The 24,795-nt window shown below is 36.6% G+C and overlaps 1 protein-coding gene and 1 pseudogene across 4 annotated transcripts; one reads left to right on the top strand and one right to left on the bottom strand.

Annotated features, from left to right (window-relative positions):
• Positions 1-1,314: 1,314 nt before the first annotated feature.
• On the bottom strand, positions 1,315-5,051 carry LOC122724368 (annotated as a pseudogene).
• A 1,274-nt stretch (positions 5,052-6,325) lies between these two features.
• Positions 6,326-11,815, top strand: LOC122724360. Of its 4 annotated transcripts, none has more exons than XM_043959016.1 (6): positions 6,326-6,604; positions 8,121-8,867; positions 8,940-9,352; positions 9,599-9,697; positions 9,780-9,917; positions 11,468-11,815. In XM_043959016.1, exons 2-6 carry the CDS (start codon positions 8,171-8,173, stop codon positions 11,612-11,614), a joined length of 1,494 nt encoding a protein of 497 aa, XP_043814951.1. In that variant the 5' UTR covers positions 6,326-6,604; positions 8,121-8,170; the 3' UTR covers positions 11,615-11,815. The 4 variants fall into 4 exon arrangements, with proteins under 4 accessions (XP_043814951.1, XP_043814953.1, XP_043814952.1 ...); XM_043959018.1 differs by having other exon boundaries at positions 6,480-6,604; positions 11,446-11,815; XM_043959017.1 differs by lacking the exon at positions 6,326-6,604 and adding an exon at positions 6,678-6,696.
• Positions 11,816-24,795: the final 12,980 nt, after the last annotated feature.

The following is a 24,795-nucleotide window of genomic DNA, read 5'->3' as shown; positions in this document are numbered from 1 at the left end:
AATAAAATCTTTATGAATTTAAAAGTAATTGTTAAAATTGATAAAACAAAATAAAATAACCAACTAATATTGAGAATATAGATAAATGTATGAATCATTTTTTCCAAATAAATCATCTAATTAAATTTAATTTCTAAAATTGAATATGAGTATAAAGTTTTTTTTTTTTTCTCTCTTTTTGTCATTTAGCTATTTAAAGATAATTTTGAATTAATATATTTGATAGGATTTTTCTTGATAGTATTGGTACCAACAGTTCTGGGGACCAATTTATAGTTTGATAGGGATGATGGACCAAACTGAAATCAATTACATTTAATTTTAGACTAAAGTTTTACGAGTTGGAATCGACTATTAATCTTTTTCTTGTAATTAAAATCAGTTTAAAATTAAGTCACTTACAGTTAATTGAAATTAATTTCAAAAATTACAGTTAATTTAATTATTTTTTAAAATAGTAAAATGATCAACTGTTTAAATTAACTTAAGTTAATCGAATTAACACTATTATATAAAACTTAATCAAACATAGTAAAAAAAATTTAAGTATAATTTATAATGATTTATAATTTATAATGATTTCAAAAAAAATTATGGAAACTTTAATTTTTTTTTTTTATTGTTTTAAATTGAAAAACAATGGGTTCTAACGTTGGGGCTTGTGTCAAGCCAGGGCCAATGGGTATTTTCTCCCAATCAACAGCCACAAGTATCCCAATTTTTACCTATTAGCATAGTTTTCAATTTTTCACCCTATGCGATGAGGGTCTTCTCGAATCTGAATTTGTTTTGAGAGTTGCATACTGTTGTTGAAGAAATGACATTGATATCTCGATATCACTGCACGCTGTAATCAACTGAGTTCTACAATATTTTCTCTTCTGCACTCCCTATTTTTAGTGTTGCAGGTGGCTTTCTACTGAAGTTCCGGTGCAGTGCAGTCAGCACTTCATTTTTTGTTTGTGGCTTGGTCAGTTATGGTGATGTTTGATTTTAGTCTGATTGAATTTTATTTTAACTCTATTTTGAGTTTTTTTTTTTTTTGGGCTTTTACTTTTCTTTCCGCCCCATATATATAGTCCAATAGATTACATTGATAAAAATAAATAATAATTATGAACCGCCAAAACCACAAATTTTAGATTGTAATTTGCCAAAACGACAAACTTCACATTATAACTATCATGCTAACGTATCACATGTTATCGCTATTTTCATGTTATTCAACTATACACTAAACGAAATCTATTGATTTATTAATCACATGATTTTATATATATAAAACATTTTATGAGAAATTGGAATAGGACCAAGTATTACAATACGAGGTAGGATTAGTGTTGTATTGAAAATAAAATTAGTTCTCAAGACACCAACCGGGCTAATCAGCTTAATTCTAGGAATTCAATAAAATTCCATTACAAAAATCAAAAAAAGGAAGAGATCTATTGTACAAGCTTCAAGCTTAAATGTCAACTAAAGCTTCTAAATTTATTGTCTAAAAGATTTACGTTTTTGTGACACCTTCAGTAATGTAGAGATCCTTCAAGCATGACAAATCATATTAATCTCATTAATGCAAAACAATCTAAACCTTAATGCAACTCCCTCCAGTTTGCTTCCCATATGGCCAGTCTTCTAGATGAAGTGACTAATAAACAAGACTTGCACTTGCTTAATAAGAATCTTGCAATCCATACAAGCAACACGAGAGTGATATGAAAAGCTATCAACCTGCAAAAATGGAGCAGAAAGCATTTTCTACTATGAGAAAATGAGAATACATGATTTGCTATAAGAATGCATTCAATATCAAAACTAAAAATAAAATGGAAAATAAATTATGACTTGACATTCATGACAAAGGGGAAGAATAGGACTACATAATGCAAGCTAGCCTCCATAATGTTTCTAGTAGAATGTAGACACTGCAGCATCGGAAGAAAAGCCACTGCAGTGCACATGGAACTGACTCAACATTCTTGTTTAGACTTTGTTCATTCCATGCAGCCTCTTTTTTTTTTTTTTTGAAGAGAGTTTATCCTTGTCTAGCCACCCCCAAGATGTATCACTATTAATATCATGAAACAGTAATCCAATATCTTAAAAGCACTGCATCCCCACATTACCCAAAGTTCTTACTCTGTTTGTGTACAAACTTTTAGCAGAAGTACAGCAGACATATCAATTTATTTCTCAAACACATTAATATTCATGGATCATCATACAGCACATCAAGAGGTTTCCTACTTGGTTCAAATCAAACAAGCAGTTCTAACAAAGCAAGTTGGCAGCTTTAAGTTTTCTATGATGAGCACAAATGGATTCTGTTCTAATTACAAAGAAGCATCCTTCAATTGATAAAACTACCCTGACTTTTAATTCTAAACATCCTTCAATTGATAAAACTACCCTGAAATTTAATTCTGTGTAATAACCCTTGCCTCAAGATATATTCCATTTCCAAGTTTTGGACGAATGCCATATTTCCAATAGATTCCAACTAATGATAGTTTCAGATGTATGCCATATTCGCACAATTGGATGGATATATTCAGGCTTGCTCCTTCAGGATACTCTACTCAATAGTTCAACTGTCAGTACTACTCACAAGAAGTACAAATATAACCTTATTCACCAGGATAAATAGTACTTGCAAAAGTCAGATATCCCCCAGTGGCCAAAAAATTTATAGGCTAGCGGGGAACTTAACGTCGTTTTGGTTTTAAAATATAAACCATCATATGAGAAGGTAAAAAACAAAAATAAGGTATAAGATAGAGAAAGATCCTCTAAGATAACATATTATGAGAGCTTAAAAATCCCATAAATTTGCTATATCAATTTATTCTACAGAGAAAAGAAAAAAGATGTATTTTATTTTGAGTACCTAACAATGTCAGAAGTCTCACACAGCCAAATTTCTCCAAGAATAGTTATGCTTACACAACTATCCTACAGGTGAACTATGCTTCGGTAACGGAGACATATGCTTTCTGTTGCTTAGCTAATAAATTCAAAATTCTCCGTGAGTGATCACGCTATGGTACATGCAAATATCCTGGAATGAAGGCAATGGCTTCTAAGATTGAGACTAAAAAGATAGACTCTAGAATATAGTTTTTTTTTTTTTTTTTGGAAAAAAAGGCCTCAAAAATAGATATATTTATGGTACAATTGAGCCTATCAACAGAAAAAGGCATCATTCCAACAAAAATGTACTCTAAAAATCAAAAAGGAAAACTTTAAGTACTTGAGAACAAAAGTAGCACCTTTGGTGTAAGGTAAATGCAGGGAGGACCATGTGAACCATATTAATTTTTCGAAGCAGACACTTGAGAATCAATATGATTTTTTAAAATCTTCTATTTCTAAAGTAAAAGATTTCATTCTACCCATTCCCACAAATGTCAGGATACTAATAAGACTTTGTCATCACATGTGCATTCACCGTGTGCACCCTAACAAGTTTAATTCAGAGCAGCTGAAGTGAAACTGATAAAACAGTGTGGCTTGATGGATCTACCACACTGAATGGAAAAGTATCTCATGCTCTATCCTCATGTTGTGCCATATGTAAGGTGAATACTTGTAAGGGCTGCTTTATCCAACTTATTAAGACCCTGATCCACAGATAGTTTGTGCCAAACTGTTCCTTACCGCCCTGGCAGCTTTGACAGTCATTTGTCACCTCATGAATTTCGTGGCATGTATATGACTCAAAAATTGAAACTTGCATTAGTAATAGCATCAAGATAGGAAATTATATAGCCTTTTAAAGCTAGCTTCAAGTTTTAGAAACATAATTACTAAAAACTAGCTCCTAGCCAAGACATTGAAAAGAATTCCTTTCAAGGATCATGTTTTTAAGCATCTGAGATTGATTAAATAATTCTATCTCCATCCCAATGCCAATGTCACAGCTCTTATCTCATAGCCTATGTGGATTTTGCTAAAATTTTCTTTCATACTAGGGTTCGATTTTTGACAATATAAGATCACAGAACCTTTTTTACATGTCCAGTCCTTAAATCTTCACATAAATGTATCATGGATATATTTCATATGATTTTACACGATCTTCTTAAATTGAGAGGCTGACAAACAAAATTCAACTATCTAAGACCGGGAAAATCGGATGAAGAAACGTAAAGCTAACGCTTTAATGATCACTTCAATTCCATGCTTAAGTTCACAAATCAAGGTTCCTAATACAGATAAAACAATTCTTAGGAGAATAAAAGTGCAAATGAAGACCAGTTCTCAACCTACCAAAAGAGAAATATTAGTCGATCAATTGCACTTGGCAGCCATATCCTTTCTAGCTCTTCTTGCATTCTCATATTCAAATTCCAAAACATTTTGTATATGCGAAGTATCCTTGACATAAAACATCCTCCCGAACCTGCTCTCCTCAATCACAGGAAAGAAATAAAATAGCTTATAATTCACCATCCAAAACCACGCAGCTCCAAGCAAAATCCCCAAAGTAGCACCAGCAAACACCTGCGCAACCGTATGGTAGCCCAAATAGACCCTGGACTGCATGGTCAAGACCGCCAATAACTAGGGGAGGAAGCATCTGGCCCACTTGTGCTTAACCTCCGTTAATCCAATTCCTTTAAAGGTCAAGAGAGTGAAATAGGTGGCGAAGAAGAACATATATTGGGAGTGACTGGAGGGCCAGCCGTGCGAATCGCACATCTCGAGGAAGATGCAGGTCTCGGGGCGGGCTTGCTGGACCGATTTCTTGATGAGCTCGCTAATGAATTGGGAAATGAGGAGTCCGAGGGCGAAGAACATGCCTTGAAGTTCCCGACGGAAGATGAAATGGCAAATGAATCCACCTAGGCTTATGAAGACCGGGACGAGCGAGACCCAAGCTAAGAAATGGCCTAAACGATCGCCCCTTTGGTACCGGACGTGGGTGAGAGTGACGGCTTTGAGTGGAGGATGATGGGACATGGTGGTAATTCTGGGTTTGGGGAATGGCGATAGATCTGCGAGATGTGGTGTGTGGGTTTCGTGTTACAAAAGGTAAACAAAATCGAGGCCTAAGAACACTAGAAAGGAAGGGACGAGGAGCAGCCAGCAAAGACCGTACACATACATGACCACTGCTTGCATACGGAAAATTATAATATACGCAACGACAGTAATGCCCTGTTTGGATTGGCTGAGAATAAGATGAAAAATGAAAAAATAGGAAATTCTTTAGCCGTGAATTTAGAGAAATTGAAGCAAGTTTTATCCATTTTTTTTTACAAAAGAATTTATTTATTTATTTTTTAATTTAAAATAAGGATTTTTGTTTTATTTTATTTTAACTATTGATTGGAATTGCAAGAAGAAGTGGCGATTGAAGTAAAACAAACTCATAGGCAGTTACTCAAATGTTGAAGATAATATTGTTTACCAAAAGAAGTGAAAGATTTTGCTTTCAAAAACTAAGAAAGTTAGTTTCTCTATCTCTTGTCCTTACCCTATTATTTCTTCCTTCTCATGTCCTTTTGAGTCTTTAGGCATTTGTTGAATGTTGATGATAAGTTATTTTAGAATTAGAATTATCTTTTTCCTACAATTAGTGAGGAAGCACTTGGGGGTTTTAGTTTCCATTTTTTCACTCTAGAAATTTCACTATTTTTTTCCCTTTGTTTAATATACTTTTACTTTATGCCTACTGTACCTTGAAAACCACTGTGTTCCTAGGATATCTTTGGGACTATCACCTTTCACTTGATAGTTCACAACTGCATTTCTTCCTATTTCTGCTGTCATTATGATTTAGAATTATGATTTTCCTGGTAATTTGAAGAGGTATAAATCTATCAAAAATCAACAAGCAGTTTTCTCTCAAATAACTTCTGCGAGTAATATATCAGCTTCTTCAGTTAGTTAAAATTATGAATTTGGGATCTCTTCCTATTGCTTGACTGGTACGGATTTTTTTTCATGCCTGCAAGTTTTTAGCATGTCTCCAACTTCTCTTTCATTTCGCAATATGTTGCAAGACAGTTTCCTGTTAATTTTACATGTTTTTTTTGCTGTGATTATTATATTGGACCTCAAAAAGTTGGTGGCTAAGAAGGAGATTGGTAATAGTTTATAGGAACGTTTTAGTAATTTCTTTAGCTCTATATCTCACATTTGGCTTTCTAGGAGAGGCTTCCCGTCTAATAGCATTTGATGCGGTAACATGGTAGGTGAGATTACATCTTGCAGTGCTAGTGATGATTTAAGACGATTGACTTGTGCAGTAGGTACCAACATATTTTCCCACTGCTTGTAAGGTATATGACCATTTATCTCTGCTTATACCGGAGTTGGATCCATTATTTCTCCAGGAGAGAGATTTTTTTTCTTCGTTGTTATTTCTTATGAATCTCCTAGTCTAATACTTCTTAGTTCAGTCAGTGCTTGGATCGAGATGATAGGATCAAAATAATCCAATCTTCTTACTTCTCATTTTGGCTATACAGATGTCTCTATCTACTCACGGTCAATTATCCTCAGTTTGGGGAGCCGCCTTTATTGTTTTCCACTGCATCATGTCCTAGCATTCTAATAGGATGTTGCCGTTGATAGCCTTGTTTCATTTGTGAAAGTAAGGGCATGTTGATTTACAATTTGTGTCTTGACCTCCTAAGATTCAAGGCTTAAAAAAAATTCAGTGTACTCTAATTTGAATGGTTAATGGTAAGTGGTAAACATTTGTTTGAATTATTAATATTAACATACATATATATATAATATATATATTAAGACCACAAAAACATATGCACAATCACATGCTTGAAACTAGTTCATTTGGCATTTTGTTGGAAAATTTGTGATGATAAACATAGCTCTTGCAAATTTGAACATAATGTATAAGCATACTTCACAAAGAGGGGATTGTTTTGTTTTCTTATTTAGAAAAATTTATGCCATTATTTTTGCAAATTGAGATACTTTTTATTGATACAGATTTTGGGTTTCTCCTTGATTTGACATAATTCAAGTTCGAAGGAATATTGTTATGGGCCATAGGCATTTATTCAGCACATCCCAAATGTTCGAGAGCGAACAGGATCGTGTTGAATCCCACATCAGTTGTGGAAAGGGGTAATGTGCCCCTTATATGGGCCAAACCTAACTCACCCAAAAGCTAGCTCAAGGGGAGGATTGCCTATGACCCATATAAGGGGCACATTACCCCTTTCCACAACTGATGTGGGATTCAACACATCCCTCACGCCCAGAATTTTACTGGTGCGTCATATATTCATTGAACATCGGATGAGGAGGCTTTGATACCATGTTAAATTTGGGCCAGGCCTAACTCACCCCAAAAGCTAGCTCTAGTAGGATGATTGCCTATGCCTCATATAAGGGGCACATTACCCCTTTTCACAATCGATGTGGGATTCAACACACATGGGTCATAGGCAATTCTCCCCTTGAGCTAGCTTTTGGGATGAGTTAGGTCTGGCCCAAATTTAATATGGTATCAGAGCCTCCTCATCCGATGTTGGGCCTCCCATGAATATGTCACGCACCAGTAAAATTCTGGGCGTGAGGGGGTGTGTTGAATCCCACATCAGTTGTGGAAAGGGGGTAATGTGTCCCTTATATGGGTCATAGGCAATTCTCCCCTTGAGCTAGTTTTTGGGGTGAATTAGGTCCGGCCCAAATTTAAGAATATGCATATAGAGCAACCTTATGCAAATTTGAGTATTGCTAATTTAAAATTTTGCAAATTATTATTTTTAGGGAAAATATTCTCGATGAAAATGCCATGAAATGGTCCAGATCCTCTTGATAGTTTGCATTGTAACTTAGCATATATGGCCAGACATGACTTGGTTTGCTTTGTGACACTGTGGTCTATATTTATTGTGATATCAGTACTTTTAAGGTTGTGCAAGCTTCATCAATTCTGTCATTTTGCTAAGCTTTACAAGTCATTTTTTCAGCTGTAGGGGGAAAACATTTGATGCACAAGAATTGAACTTGTGAAACTAGGAGCTATTTTGGGGTGCATTAAAGCTAAAAAGGGCATTATCTAGCTTTCTTGAGGTTGTAGCTAGATCTGCATAGCTTTCATAAGAGTTCGACATCTAATACTCTAGTTCATGCAGCCAGGGTAGGTCCTGCAGAGAATGGTGCTTTCTTTTAGCATGCTGAAAGTATGCCTCTTGATGGAGTGCATTTTGCGTCTCAACGGAACCCTGCACCAATGTCAAATGCATTTATTTCCTCAAGCCACAGTGTTGAAGTGTCATATTATCAGCCAGATGCTGCAGGCCCATCTCATGATCCTTTTCTGCATTCATCAACAGTGGGAACCTTTTGTGCAGTTCCAGAAAATCATGCACATGCTTCGTCTTCCAATTATGACAGACAGACGATTAATGGCGTTGAGGGTGACCTTTTTGATCTTACAATGGGCAATGGAAGGGGGCCCCACAAGCGAAAAAGCCCTGGAGTCCCCTCTTCATGTGAAGGGGGCAGTACAAGCAGGTATTATGGTGCTGGAAGTTCATCGGATCCCTCTGTGCCTTCCGAGTTGCGGCTGGAGAAACCAAATTTAGATCCTCAATATATGGTCTGGGAATGCATTACTATGACCCCTGGCCATCGAGGCAATCTCTCAATTGGGCCTGAGAGTTCTATCAGGAATGTTAGAAGCAGGCCTGCACTTGATCTAGAAATCAACCTGTCTAGGACCCATTTATCTAACAATTCTTCCCATAATTCCTATCATGCAGGTCACCCTTTTGACCATTCCAGCTCAGTGGATTTCTCAAGTCAAAGTTCTAGCGCTATGACACATAACTGGAGCCATACCAGAACATCTACTGCTTCTGGAAGGATGCTAGTTTCGGGTTAGTAATGTACATATAATTTTTCATGCAACATTTGAATTCCAATATTTCTAATTTGCCTCTCTGCCACAGATGCTAATGGTTATACTCATGAGACAAACCACTTCCTTGTTGGAAGCAGCATACCTAATGCTTCTGCAGATGTTAGGGGATATCACCATGATTTCATTTCAAGTAGAAACCCTGTTGTTCCTCAAAGTTTCCATAGTGCCTCAGCACATTCTGCCAGAGGCATTCGCAGTAGCTATTCTCAGAGACCTAGCCCAACTTTCAGGGCTTCCTCCAGCAGTTTGCGGTTGGGGCATATGGCACCTTCTGACGATGGGATGCCATTGGTTGCCGAAAATTTCTCATCCAGACAACCAAGGCTATTATCAACTGCAGCTTGGCGTAATAGTGATAGGAATGGGAGATCAAGGAATTCTTATGAGAGATACAGATCGCTGCCCAATGAGCCAAGTCTTCATGATCGATTTTCATCTGAGGTATAATTCCTAAATGATTTTGCTTTAGTACATTTTGAGAGAAGGGTATGAGATGGAATGATATGCCATAACTTCTCTTTTTCTAAATGACTGCAGTTTCTTCCATAATTGCATGATAGATTACTTAAGATGCTGATTATTGCATTTTTTTGTCTGTTCAATGATCTCCCGCATCTTTAAGGCATCATTATCTGATTCTTTGTTGCTTATTTGCTTCTAAGTGGACTTTCTACTATTGTGCTACAGGGTTTTATGGTTGTGGATCGCTCAGCCTTTTATGGATCCAGAAATTTGTTTGATCAGCATAGGGATATGAGGCTAGATATAGACAACAAGAGCTATGAGGTTATTATTGTTATTTTACTTGACGTCTGTTTCTCTCTGGTTTTATGAAATCTTAAACTTCTTGAGTGATTGGACCAAGCAGGAACTACTTGCACTGGGTGAAAGGATTGGGAGTGTCAGCACAGGTTTTGATGAAGATCTGATATCCAAGTGTTTGACAGAAACAGTATATAGTTCTTCAGGCCAAAGCGAGGATGAAGGAACTTGTGTGATTTGCCTGGTAAGAATCTACTCCAAGTATATACTGTCGGTTGGATTCTAATCATAGTTTTAAATCGTGGTTGCGGTCGCGAGTAACAGAAAAAGGCTTGTATGTAGTAACGGCCTCGGTAACACAAGTTTTTCAAAAAAATTTGCAAATGATATTAATTAGATTTTAATTCAGAACAATGTATACAAATGCATAATAAACATAAATACATGAAATATAGATTATTTAACTTAAGTTAGACATCATATAGTTTAAAATAAGAAAAATCAACATAATCTTTGTAGATCGAGTCAACTAATAGCTCAAATTATAATTTGAACTCAAAACTAATAATTTTATTGACAAAAATCTTTTTAAAAAAGGGAAAAAATAACTAAAAACTAAAGCACATAAAATTTAATTAACTTTTTAGAAGAAATAAGTTTCGAAATACAATAGTTTATGATAAATTTAAGTTTATAGGAAAAATATGCAAGAAAGATTGAAATTTAAAAGAGAAAGTGAAGAGAAAGTTTAAAAAATATAGCCTTTGAAATTCTTGAAAAGTATAAAAACTAATGAAATTGAGAATAGAGAAATTAATGAAATTGAGAATAGGGGCAGAAGAGGAAGGATATAAAAAAATTTCAATTATTGGTAACAACCGTTGATATAAAAGAATTTCAATTATTGGTAACAACCGTTGCCGTTATTTAACGGTCGGTAACGGCCGTTATGCCGGTAAATAGGGGGCCATTGTAATGGTCGTTACACATGCAAATCAGAGGATCATTGTTGTTTTACGATGGATAATGAATAACGGCCTCCCAAAAACCATTACTTAACGTAATGGCCGTTATTTAAAACTATGATTCTAATTATGGAATGGCTCGGCTGTTGTTAGCTGTTGTTACCATGGGCGGAAGTAGGGGGGAGTTTGGGAGGGCCACCGTTATTTAAAACTATGATTCTAATTATGGAATGGCTCAGCTGGTGTTACCATGGACGGAAGTAGGGGGACAAGGGAGAGCCTTGGCCCTCCCAAATTGGCCCCAAAAAAAAATATTTTTATATACATTTTTATATATAATTTTTAATTATTTTACATTTGACCCTCTCAAAATTAGTAATAAGATTTAAAATATAGTGAACAATAAAAATTTTAGTTTCTTAAAATATTTTTAAAATTATTTTAATAAATTAATATAATTTGATTTTTTTTTATTTAGTCTCCAAAAATTCTTAGGTGGGTCCACCGTAAAACTAAGATACGTTAAATATGGGTCTCATGTAATGAGATTCAATTCTCTATGTCTTGGGTCTATAGTAGACCGAGTCTAGAAAAGTTTTTATATTATTTTTATTTATTTTATATTTATTTAGTTTATTATATAGGCCTATGTCAGCCTCCTCCAAAAAAAATTTTCTAGTCTCCCCTGGTTGTTTCAGAATTGACTGTTAGTGGATTGGATCATCACCTTTATCGTTGGGTTGTGTCTAACGAATCTCGTTATTTTCGCTGTCACTGTATTTTCTTTTTTTTTTTTTTTTCATTTAAGAATCCATGTTGCAATTGGCAGGAGGAGTACAAAGATATGGATGATGTTGGTTCGTTGAAATTTTGTGGCCACAATTACCATGTGAGCTGCATCAAGAAATGGCTATCAATGAAGAACTTGTGTCCAATCTGCAAAGCTTCCGCTGTGGCTGATAACATGAAGGAATAAATTTCAAGTACCTTGTCAACCATTTACATTTTTTTTTTAATTATCCAAAACTATTTATCATTGTTGTATATAGTACTTGCTCAAAAGAAGAAACAGATGAACTGATTTTTCTAGGGAATATGTAAATGAATGCTAGTCAATGTTAAATCAATTTGTTGGAGGTTCCCATCTCAAATTTGTGGAGCCTGAATGCTGTTCCAATGGTCTTCTATTAATTGGTCTGTCATTTTTTTTTTTCGGTTTTGAAGGGTGTTAAAAGCTATGCTATGTCGTTTTACTGGTTGTAATTGATTGGTTATCTAAACTGCGTCGTTTTGTTTAGGTTGAGTTATTTGTATGCACATGTTGTGCGCGTGATTCAATTTGGTATAAACAGGAAGCGATGCTTCCAGAACTGAAATAACGTCATTTTCTGATTTTAAATAAAAGTTCTGATTTTCTTCCTCTCTCTCTTCTGTTTCTGCACATGGTATCAGAGCACGGTTCCTAACTCACGCCGGCGCGTCGCCGGTTGCATAGGAGAGATCCTTTGTTCTTTCGATAGATCTGGTCATGGCGAGTAACAGCAAGGAACAGAAAGGGACTGGAGCTCCAGAAAAATTGCAGATCGCGAGTGCAGGGATGGGAGACCCACTGAGCCTTCAAACATCCGACCATCCAGGTATGAGTCTCGTTTCCGCACCTCTTGTAGGAACTAATTTCAGATCTTGGAGTAGGGCCATTAGAATAGCCTTAGGAGCCAAGATGAAATTAGGTTTTGTCGAAGGCACTACTTCGGCACCTAGTAAAGACAGTGAAGGTTATGAACAATGGAAAAGATGTGACTTCATGGTCACATCTTGGATTCTCAACTCCATATCTAAGGAGTTAGTCGATGGTTTCATATACACCGCCTCTGCCAGAGATCTCTGGCAAGAGATCTGTGAGAGATTTGGAGAGTGCAATGGTCCTATGATCTATGAGTTACACAGGAAAATGTCTCTCATCTCCCAAGAAAACCAGTCTGTCTCTGTCTACTTCACTAAGCTGAAGAGGCTGTGGGATGAACTTGGGTCAGTAGAACCTCTTCCAACCTGCACCTGTGGAGCCTCTAGGGACATAGCTGAAATAACAAACAGGAATAGGCTCATGCAATTCCTAATGGGCTTGAATGAGGCCTTTGGGTCTGTGAGAGATCAGGTATTGGGAATGGACCCTTTACCTACAGTAAACAAGGCATACTCCATGGTTGTAAAATTTGAGTCTCAAAGGGAGATTCTGGGAGCAATGAATGACAATTCAGAATCTCTTGCCTTATTAAATAAGGCTCAAGCTCAGAATCTGTCCAGACCAAAGAGGTCTGAGGTCAAGAAGGGCCACTGCACCTTCTGCAACATGGATGGTCACACTCGAGAAGGGTGTTTTAAGCTGATTGGGTATCCTGACTGGTTCAAGGGTAAGAACAAGGCAGGAACCCAATCTTTCAAAGGAAATAGAAGCACCAGAATTATGGCTGCTTTTGAGGGCAACAAGTCAGAAGAGGATAATCCTCTGGAATACCTGGACACATCAGGTAAAATACATGAATTGACATCCATGCTGAGCTCTTTAAAACAAGAAGTCTCCCAGCTTGTAAAAGGGAAAGGAACTCTTGCCCCAAGCACATCTCATGGATCTGAGGCACATTTCATGGACTTTGCAGGTAAGTCTACTATCTATAACACTTGCAATGCATATATGCAAAATGAATCTAATTGGATCCTTGACACTGGAGCCACAAATCACATGTGTTCAGACAGCAATCTGTTCACCACCTTACATCCACTACACAAGCACATCTGTGTGTGCTTTCCAGATGGGAAAACAACTCAAGTTACTCAATCTGGAAAGCTAAATCTCTTTGGAAAATTGATTTTAGATGATGTTCTTTACATTCCACACTTTCAATATAACTTGATTTCTGTTGGTCAATTAATGAATAGCCATGGCTACTGTATAGTAATGTGGAAGGATTATTGTCTTATACAGGACCCACTGAATAAGAAGGTGGTGGCCATAGGCAAGAAACAAAGAGGCCTCTTCAGGCTGAACCAAATGAGCTTTTCTCATTCTGATGTAAGGAATTGTTTGTTTGAAATCATGAACTCTAATGCTGATCTTCACAGCTTTGTAAATAGCATTTTCTCCCAAATGGATTTGAATAAAGAACATTCCATGCAACTTGAGCAGACACATAAGCATGTAGTGACCATGAATGACATGCATGATAGACTAGGGCATGCATCAGTAGGTAAGCTCAAACATGTTAAAGGCATGAACATCAGTAATGAGGCTATGAAATGCTGTCCTGTTTGCCCCTTAGCTAAACAAGCCAGATTACCTTTTCCCAGAAGCCACACTTTAGCCTCAAAACCTTTTGAGTTGGTCCATATTGACATATGGGGGCCATATAAGACTAGCTCTATCACTGGAGCTAAGTTCTTCCTCACCATTGTTGATGACTATAGTAGGGCTGTATGGACCTTCATGATGCACTTAAAGAGTCAGGCCTTTAGCTTGACTAGAAACTTTATACACATGGTAGAAAATCAGTTTAATACTACCATTAAAGTCATTAGAAGTGACAATGGAAGGGAGTTTCTAAGCCATGATTATAGTTCTCTGCTTATGAGCAAGGGAATTAAGCACCAAAGATCCTGCCCCTACACTCCACAATAGAATGGAGTTGTAGAGAGGAAACACAGACACATACTTGACACTGCTAGAGCTTTGAAAATACAATCACAAGCCCCTATTCATTTTTGGTCAGAATGCATTTTAACTGCCACCTACCTCATTAACAGAATGCCTATGGAGCATTTGGGTTGGTCCACGCCTTATGAGAGGCTCTATGGGACCCCACCTGACTATTCTCACTTGAGAAAGTTTGGTTGCTTGTGTTTTGCTACTTCTGTGGGAATTCAGAAGGATAAATTTCAAGAAAGAGCCATTAAGGCTGTGATGATAGGCTATGCCAGCACACACAAAGCCTATAAGCTTTACAACATCAATGATAAAACCTTCTTTATTAGTAGGGATGTTATCTTTCATGAAAATATTTTTCCCTTCCACGATAGCAATCAGATTGAAAATCATGTGCTTCCTATTCCTGTGATTGAGAATGATTATCCTGTTGTTGAATCCTCTCCTTCTGGTCACACCAGTGATGACCTACAGAAACATCCTTCAGTTAGAAGGACACAAAGGCATAGACAAGCCCCTGTCTGGATGCATGACTATGTTGATTCCCAGCAAATATCCTTTATGACCTTCCATCCTATACATCAATCTTATATTTGCAATGTCAACAAGGTTTCTGAACCTTCTACTTATAATCAAGCATCTAAGGATGCACATTGGGTAGAAGCCATGAAGCAAGAGCTTCAGGCCCTGGAAAATAACAGCACTTGGGTGCTCACTAATTTACCTAAGGGTAAGAAAGCAATAGGCTGTAAATGGGTCTATAAAGTGAAATTCAAGTCAAATGGGGATATAGAGAGATATAAGGCCCGGCTGGTGGCCAAGGGCTACAACCAGATTGAGGGGTTGGATTATAAGGATAGATTTTCCCCTGTGGCCAAACTTACAACTGTAAGAATTTTGATTGCTCTTGCTACCTCCAAACAGTGGCCTATTTTTCAATTGGATATAAATAATGCTTTTTTGCATGGTAATCTTGATGAAGAGGTGTACATGACACCTCCCCAAGGGTATCACAAAGCTCAGCCAGGGCAAGTTTGCTTGCTTAAACGGTCCTTATATGGGCTTAAACAAGCCTCCAGACAGTGGAACATTGAATTTACCACTTTTCTGAAGGGTTTAGGCTTTGTGCAGTCCCCCCATGATCATTGTCTCTTTACACAGCACACTGGTGTTTTAACTTTGATATTACTTATATATGTTGATGATGTTATTTTGACTGGAAACTCCATTGATGCCATTACTGAATGCAAACTTGCTTTAGATTCAAAATTTACTATCAAGGATTTGGGACCCCTGAAATATTTTTTGGGTCTGGAGGTTGCTAGATCCTCTCAAGCAACTTTGCTCAGTCAGACTAAGTATATTTCAGACATATTGAAAGATGCAAGGATGTTTCATTGTAAACCTGCCTCTTGTCCTTTACCTCAAGGATTGCATTTATCTCCTGATTCAGGAGAGGTTTTTGATAAACCTGATTTATATAGAAGACTGATTGGGAGGCTTCTTTATGTTAATCTCACAAGGCCTGACATATGTTATGTTGTGCAACACTTGAGTCAATTTATGAGCATGCCCCGAAAGCCTCATTGGGAGGCTGCTTTACATGTGCTTCGCTATCTTAAGGGCTCTTTACATCAGGGGCTTTATTTTCCTGTAAGTACTGATTTATCACTGACTGCCTACTGTGACTCTGATTGGGCAGCTTGCACTTATTCCAGAAAATCATTATCTGGATATTGCATATACTTGGGCCCTTGTCTTGTCTCTTGGAAAACAAAGAAACAGCCTACTGTTTCTAAGTCCTCAGCTGAGGCTGAGTATCGTGCAATGGCTAACACTGTGTGTGAACTCCTCTGGATTAGCTATATTTTGCAGGATTTGCAGGTTCACATCCAATTGCCCATTCCACTGCACTGTGATAACAAAGCTGCCATCCACATTGCTGCCAATCCGGTTTTCCATGAGCGCACGAAGCATATCGAGATAGATTGCCACCTGGTGAGAGATCAACTTCAACGGGGATTTATATTACCTCACCATGTCACTACTGAAGAACAGCTGGCTGACTTATTCACCAAGGCCCTACCAGCCTCCCGCCATAGCACATTAACCAGCAAGTTGAATCTTCTGCCTCTCCCAGCTTCAACTTGAGGAGGGGGTGTTAAAAGCTATGCTATGTCGTTTTACTGGTTGTAATTGATTGGTTATCTAAACTGCGTCGTTTTGTTTAGGTTGAGTTATTTGTATGCACATGTTGTGCGTGTGATTCAATTTGGTATAAACAGGAAGCGATGCTTCCAGAACTGAAATAACGTCATTTTCTGATTTTAAATAAAAGTTCTGATTTTCTTCCTCTCTCTCTTCTGTTTCTGCACAAAGGGAAAGTTATATCTAGTCCTTGCATACCTTTCCCTATTATTCTCTCTTTTCACTCCTCTAATGAAAGTATTCCTGAGCCTCGTTTGGGGTTGAGGTTCGGAGGCTGAAAAGGCCAGTAACAAAGGACATGGTAAGTAATAGAGCTGCATATTGGTTAATCAGAGAGGAAGGAGGATGAGGGGAGGGATTCACAATGCAATGACAAATATTTCATTTCCTTCCTCTTTATCAAATGAAAAATAACTTCTCTCAAACATGTGAGAATTTCGAACAGAAAGATTATAAGTGGATCTTGCGTAGTTCTAGATAATAATGATTTTGATGTTGCGGGCTACTCCTTTCACAATCACATTTTTGGGGACGTCACATCTGTAGTTTCATAGAAGATGAGCTGAGGATATACTGCGAGATGGTACAGGGGATGTTAAAAAATCAGAGTGTCGACTTTGTTTTATGTGCTTCCTAGCTGCCTGGTTCTATTCTTTTTCATTGAATATTGTTGGCCTTATCGTTGAACCCATTCAGAATTTTCCACCATTGAAGGACATGAATTAAAATGATTAGTTTAGTTGTCGTATTTTGAATAATATAATATTTAGGTTTTCATATTTGATTCTTTTTAACTAGTCATTAAAAGGCGGTTAACGAAATGAATAAAAAATAATAATAAGAATTCGAGAATGAAAATCTTTATTGTTATGCATCATGATTACCGCGAGTTTTAGACAGATGGGTCAGAGCTCAAAAGTAAGGTACTACAAAAACAAGCCGCTCAAATTATAAAGCAATGGCATGGAGAGTGAGAGAAAGAAGGAAGAAACAAGAAAAATTATCACATTTTATAGGCAATACTTCTAATTTGTCTGCATAATGGAGTTTCAGAATGTATAATCCTATTGAAAATTCAAGAAAATATCTTAGTAACTAAGACCTTTGTGGCTTTGTTGTTGAACTATTTATGTTCGAGTAATTCATACTAATCTTTGTTGTTGAACTATTGATGTCCGAGTAATTCATACTAATCTTGTAAAGAAAAACAAATAAATTTATAAAAACAATTTTGGTTATGCCATAAGAAAACGAGGACAAAAAGGATTAAAGAAAATGAAGGGCAAGAAGACATCAAGTCAAAGAAGAGGAGAGTGAGTCAGAGGCCACTTTCTTCTTACCATGCATTGGATAATATTCAGATAGGTCCCACAATCTTGTCACCACTTGATTATTGATTAGGTACAGGATATAGCCTCCACATTTAGATTGTGAAGAAAGTTGTCCATAACTCATGACCACATCTCCTCCTCCACCACTGTGACTGTCCATTTAGGTTCCACCACTTGCCTTCCCATGATTTGAGATCCTGGTTCCACCACTTGCCTTCCCATGATTTGAGATCCAGAAAATAAGATTTTACAAGGGTTCTGTGAACTTGGAAAAAACTTACACCTAGAGGAGGGCAATCCTCCTTTTATCTATTTTCTTTTAACTGATAGTGACGTATAACAAACTGTCTATCATTGGGCCACCTGTCCCTACCATGTTGATACGGACGTACGAGAATATATGATCCCTGCCCCATGCGTAACGGCCTTTGACTCTCCCCGGGCGCGCATGCGAATGGAGCCACAAGATAGATGGGTTGATCTCCTTCCTGGTTCCAGACGGGGCCGGAAGATAAGATTGAAACGGGGTTCAGAGGAAGGCTGGCTGATATTGAATAGATACTGGATTACAAAGACACTATCTTACCTATAGAATTTTGAGCCACAAATCCAGTGTATCTCCATTTTTTGTGGAGAAAATGACATCTAAGCTTTCATATAGATGCATACCTTGATACCTATAAATGCCCATAAAACAATGAGGGAATTTGTTAAATTTTTTAGGTCAAAATCAATTCATTGATCATTTTCTATTTCATGCAATCAAATCATTTTAACAAGTGTCATATTTCTATGCAAAAGTCCAATTCATTTCTCTTCAAATATGTTGACTTGATTTCACTGTGATATTGATAATTGATAAATAAGCATTTTGTAGTGACTCTAACACTAACAAGCTCCATTATTGATCCTTAATGCATGACTATGAGACTAATGGCTTTTTTCTAAAAAAAAATCAATTGCTAAATTAAAAATAAAATTATTGGATGGCAAATTAAATTCTATTAAAAAAAGAAAAAAAAGCTTTGAAAAGTTTAGAAGAGAAATTTAATATGTACGTATAATATTTTATTGAATCGACTCTTAGTTGAGTCTACATAATATATCTATGATTGAATGAAGATTCGACTCTTTCTTGCCTTCCTTGAAAAAAAAAAAAAAAAACTATCTAAATTTCTCATGGCCTTCAGCCTTCCAGCATCAGCCATGATGTGATTTAACGAGTGGTTGTTGAGTTCATTCATCAAAATTCAAGAAAATGTGCAAAATAAAGCTGAGATGTCATATTGGAATTGGAATATAGGGTTGTAATAAGCTTGTGAGTAGCAAGTAGAGGCCCACTGAGTTGATATGTAATCTGTGATATAACCTTGGACTTCATTGGTACCCGAGAAAGAAAGAAAGAAAGAGGAAAAGCCTCTGAATTCTGCTTCTTTCATGCTTTTACAATCCAATAATACATGGCTGCATCTTCATATCTAACTTTTCAAACCCAGTAGCTGTCTGTATATAATCTATTCATCAAAATAGATTGTGCAATGTAGGATTCACCATGTGGTACACAATTTTAAGATTACAATGGAAAAAAGGTTGTTGCATTGTGGCCCATAGGTTGTGGGTCAAAATCATCAAATCATTTGCTTGAAATGCAAGCAAAGAAAAGGACTTGTACAATTTACTCTTTCCAGAATTTGCATTGCAACAAAGTTCCATATCATATAACACTATCCTGAAAAAGAGAGGTTACAAGGACTAGGGCCATTTCCAGCCATTGATATTGAATTTCAATCATTAAGTTTTTTCTCATATTGCTCGTTAAAGGATTTTTAAAAAAAAAATTTTTTGCCAAAGGTCAAAATTTCATTAATAAGACTAAAAGGCCAAAAAGATTATAAGAATATGGTTCTAAACAGAAAACATCTCAACCCAACCACTAAAGTTTAACCACTCGGTCCAAAAAAAACAAAGAAACCTAGCCATAACCGGCTTTTCCAGACCCGATCTATAAAACAAATAAACTCGAAGCAGACGCTACTCATCTTTCAGAACAGAGATTTCTACAGACTCCTCGTTTTCACAGGCTGTCCATCCGAAAGGCATACTAGGCTGAAAAAACTTCACAACATAGGGAAACCAGGTTATAGAGCATGCAAATCTCCACAATTGAGGAGGGAGAAAGAAAAGAGAGCTAAAGCCAGCCATAAAAGTTAATAGTTATGATGGAGACTTGAGATTGAAGCTTTGATATCTGACACTTGTAGGGTTGCATGTAAGGCAGCCACATGGAACTCACTCATCTCCGGTTCTCATTAAGCTCATGAATAGCGAAGGGCAGTGTGGAGCCTGGACCTGGAGACAACTGCACCTTCAAGAAGCCTTTGCATACAAAAGGCAAGAGGTGGCCAATGCAACTACTGAAAATGACTTGTTGCAGTTGCATTTTTATGCCTAAAAGATGGGCCAAAGTTTCACTTTGCAGATACACTGATTTTTTCTTTGTCAACAAGAAAGATATTATATGTACAAGTTCCAAACTGGATCTTGTTTTTTCCATTCACCAGACAATGAATCTGAACTGCCCAACAGTATAGTCCTTTTCTTTCTTAATTGTCACCCTTTTCTATAACAAAAACAATTCTATCGTAACCCAAAATTTCCTGATCAACACAGAATTCAGCTGTTTGGTTTAAGAGAAAATTTTCATGTGTCCAGTGAAAAATGATGATGGGCTGAGTTCAATCAACCAATGTGATCTGTATCAGATAATAAATCCTAATCATGAAAACTTTTGACTTAACTTCTCTGTCATTATAATGATCAATTGATCTTATCTGCACCAGTAAAAATGAAGTGGGTCTCTTTACCTGGTGAAGAAGACATTATAAAACTTTCCACCAGAGAGAATCCAAAGGGCGATTTGACTAATCAGAATCACTGTGACCCTGAGATGCCCACAAAGCAAAAACATAAAAAAAATGGAACTTGCTCCATAAAGAATGTGCTTTTATTCTCCTAAAATTTTGTAAATTAATAGAACTTTACATTTTATGTGTGATTTTAATAAAAAATTCAATTCTATAAAATTAATTATAACTAAAACCAATTTGTTAATTTGGGGAAAATTACAGAATAATAATTTTAGAGCCGTGTAGATTAATACTAACACACAAATAACAACAATTTCATTGTTTCAGCTTTTTATACATAGAGATTCTCTGCTTCAGCTTCACATATATACTATCTTAAAAACAAAAATAACACTACCTCCAAGTTTCAAAAACTATACTCAGTACAGTTGCCCACAAAATGAAAATAAACAAAGACTAGTTAAATTAATCATGTGAAACCCAACCTTCTATTCTTCCAGAAGCTCAAGAGGACGTACAGTGCCATCATTCTCTGTTCTGAGTTCTACAATTTTTGACATTTTCTCTAATTGAAGTGACTGGACTGGACCTTCAAATTCATTGGAAGAAAAAACTTAACTTTTCTTCAGTTTCTTAATCCAATCTTGATTCTTGATCAGATTTCTCGGCAAAATGACTTTCTTTTGACATGGGGTGAATTCTCTCTGTGTTCTCATGATCTGCACTCAGTTTTGTTCTGTTTCTTCACTTTCCAGAGGTGAGCCCCAAAATCTGCAAGCTACAGAAGAAGACCTGCACGGCGCAGACCTGCTTCTCGTCAATAACAACGCATTCTTTGGTGGTGAAATACTTGAGGAAACATACATCTTATTTTCCTCATCTTCCACTTCACTTTCTTGCCCTGCATCTTCACTTATGTTGCCAAATTTTGGTTCAACTTTTGATGAATCCTCACGGATTTTGCTTTCTCTCCTGACACCGACCTTAAAAAACATTATCCACTTGCGCCATGAGAGCAAAGTACACTTTGGCCGGCGCGTCGCCCTGTTTAAATGTTGGCAAAACGGGGTGTTTCGGACCCATTTACAGAAGCATTTGATTTTACTTGGTTGGGTCTTGGCTTGCTTGGAACGCTTGACTCTAACCTGTCCTATGCAGGTATCTTTTGGGGAGGAAGGCTCTTGGGTTTCAGTGGCGCCATTTTTCTTCCTAACGAACATAGGACTTGAACGTGACCTGCCTCTACTTCTGCTACTAACATTGCTCCTCAAAAATCTCATCAATGGTGGCGGATAATTCTCGGTCCGACCCGGGCTGGATATGGGCTTTGTATATATCTTCATCTTCCAAGAATGTCTCTCTCTCCCTCTCCCTCTCCCTCTGTGTCGTGGGGCGCCTCTATACTCCGTTGGGTGAGATAGAGATAGAGAATAGAGAATTGAGAGTTTGATGAAGCTGGGAAATGAAGGGGAGAGGATACGGCAATATGCCAGGTGGACAGTTTCCTAGTTTTAGATTTTTTTTTTTTTATTTTCTATATTTGAATAAATTCATGCCTTGGCCATGTTAAGGGATCAGACATGCAATGCAACAGAGAGAGAGACCCGTTGCACTAGGGAAGCAATTCTACGTAGGACAATAATTTAATAATAAATGATATATATATATATTTTAATAAATAGATGTGTTAATTTTTAAAATATGATAATTAATTAATATTTTTTTTTATTTTTTATACATATGACTTTATTCTATATGATTGATTGTATTTTATAAATTTGGGAGAGAGATGAGGTTATCTATTCAAGAGAAAATTTAACATTAAAAGGTGATTAACCACTACTAACAAACTATATTTTACTTTTAGAAAAGGATAATTCATTTATTATTCAAAGAAAAAATGTGTTATTATACCTTCATCTGGAACTTTGCTTTTGCTTAAGTTTTCATTAAATAGTCTCTAACCTTCTGATAATTACATTCTTTCAACTAAAACTTCGATTTGCAGTAGGTAATTCCTGTATTTGTTATTAAAAAAAAAATCCCTGTATGTTTCTTATTTCTGTTCCTTTGTATTATAGGTATGGGGTATGTGAGAATTATTATATCTGAATACAAAATTATTTAATAACTTTATTATCTTCTAATTTCAATTAAAAGTTTTGTAAAATCATTAAATTCTTTGATCCTACAATTGAAACACTGGATCATTATATCTTCATCTAGGACTTTGCTTTTGCTTAAGTTTTTATTAAATAGTCTCTTGCCTTCTGATAATCACATTCCGTCAACTGAAACTTTGATTTGCAGTAGGTAATCCCTGCATTTGTTATCACATACTCTTGCTCAGCAAATGTCACAGCTTCATCATCTGTAAAACAATACTCAGGTTTAGAAAGAGACATTTCACATGACAAGGCTTTTTGTTAGCGTATGGTAACCCCAACTCATGCAAACACCAATAGTTGAGTTGTTCCTTTCTTCCAAGAATATTATAACTCATAAACATACAACCTTTAGTGGATGGAGACAGAAAAAACTTGCCTGATTCAGTTGATAGGGAGAATTCAGTCAGGCATTTTACGCAGTCCAGTTCAGCTTCCTTCTCATGGAGTTTGGACTGGGCAGAATGCAATTCAGATTCTAGCTCCTCAATTTGATTTTCCAGCTGTTCGATGAGCAAATGGGACAGTTTCCGATCCAGTTCAGATGGCAATACTCCATCGCCTTGGCAAGAAATATTGCTCTGACCCTCCAGTTTGTGAAGCCCACCAGAAAAAGTTTCATTCTGCACAATATGTTTCTAGTAAAAACTACGGAATACCCCATCCTTAGAGACAGATGGACAATCCAGTGTTCAAGCCACTAACTTATAACATGCCATTCTTCCAGACTCAAGGTTACAATCTACAGTTTACCATGAATCAGGTTTTTGAAGACCCATGTATCAACTGTCATTACAACTGGTAAAGGCACCAATAAACTACTAATCCAAAATACAGATCCTATTTATAAATTTCCCAACAAATGAAGCTAATGACTTCCCTGAATGTTTACAGTGTGATTCAAGTTGCACTACTATTTCAATTATCATTGAGTTTCTAATTGTAGATTTGTAGGTTCCTAGGATAAAGGCAGCATGAATGCAAAATAAATTAATTTTCCATTATAGTAATTGTCAAAACAAGCAACAATTACCGGAAGCACACCCAAGCATGACATGCATTTTTCAATATGTAATAGCTTCCTCTTAACCAGGTTGCCATGAAATGAGAGGGATAGTAAACTTTTAACGGCTCTAAACACTGAGGTGAAATAAAGAAATAAACCTTCTGCCTATGATTGAAGTATAAGTTTTATAAAACTGAAAACAAGTTGTTTCATATCTTATATGGGCAGATAAATGCACCAACAGAAAGGGCATGACTTTTACTGGTAAGAAAATCTAGAGAATAAACAACACGCATGTTTTTGAAAAGGCTCACCTTATCCATATTTGGTTCAACTCCTCCATGACCAGAAGCTTCAGGATAGGACCATGGAGGTTTTTGTAGTTCAGATGCAAGCTCTGCTTCCAGTTGATCCATTTCCGGCAGCTGTGGCTCTGGCTCTTCTGTAAGACCACTACTTGGGCATTCAACATCATCAATCATTGGGATCCCAGAAGCTTTGATAACTTTGGAGTCATTATTGTGCCCTGTACCTGCTTTATAAAACTCTAATTCATTATTACTGCTTAAATCTTTTGAGATAGCTGCAACTTTGGCTGACTTTCTTTTATACAGTTCAGTTCTTAATTTAACAGTTTTTGCAGTCTCATCCATGGCATTGCTTAGCTTACTGATCTCAGCCTTCCCAGCTGACATCATATACATGATTCCAATGCCAAGTCCACAACCAAACAAAGAGCTATCTGCAGAGCACAATATGATGTCAGCTCAATAAATACATGAAACGTATTGGAGAACAAACTTGAAAACAAAGAAGTATTTCCTTAGAGTCAAAGAAACCAAGTCATAGTTCTCCATCAACATGTCAGTCAATTTTGACAACT

Source organism: Manihot esculenta, chromosome 8 (genome assembly GCF_001659605.2).
Source record: "Manihot esculenta cultivar AM560-2 chromosome 8, M.esculenta_v8, whole genome shotgun sequence".
In the NCBI taxonomy this organism is placed as follows: Eukaryota; Viridiplantae; Streptophyta; class Magnoliopsida; order Malpighiales; family Euphorbiaceae; genus Manihot; species Manihot esculenta.
The sequence above is the reverse complement of the archived record's forward strand: the minus strand, read 5'-3'. Positions and strand labels throughout refer to the sequence as shown.

Bases quoted from the DNA above. Each gene is read 5' to 3' on its own strand.
- LOC122724360 (XM_043959016.1), top strand. From the start codon at position 8,171: ATGCCTCTTGATGGAGTGCATTTTGCGTCTCAACGGAACCCTGCACCA. The intron at 9,353-9,598 runs GTATAATTCCTA...ATTGTGCTACAG, and splicing joins ATGATCGATTTTCATCTGAG to GGTTTTATGGTTGTGGATCG. The intron at 9,698-9,779 runs GTTATTATTGTT...TGGACCAAGCAG, and splicing joins TAGACAACAAGAGCTATGAG to GAACTACTTGCACTGGGTGA.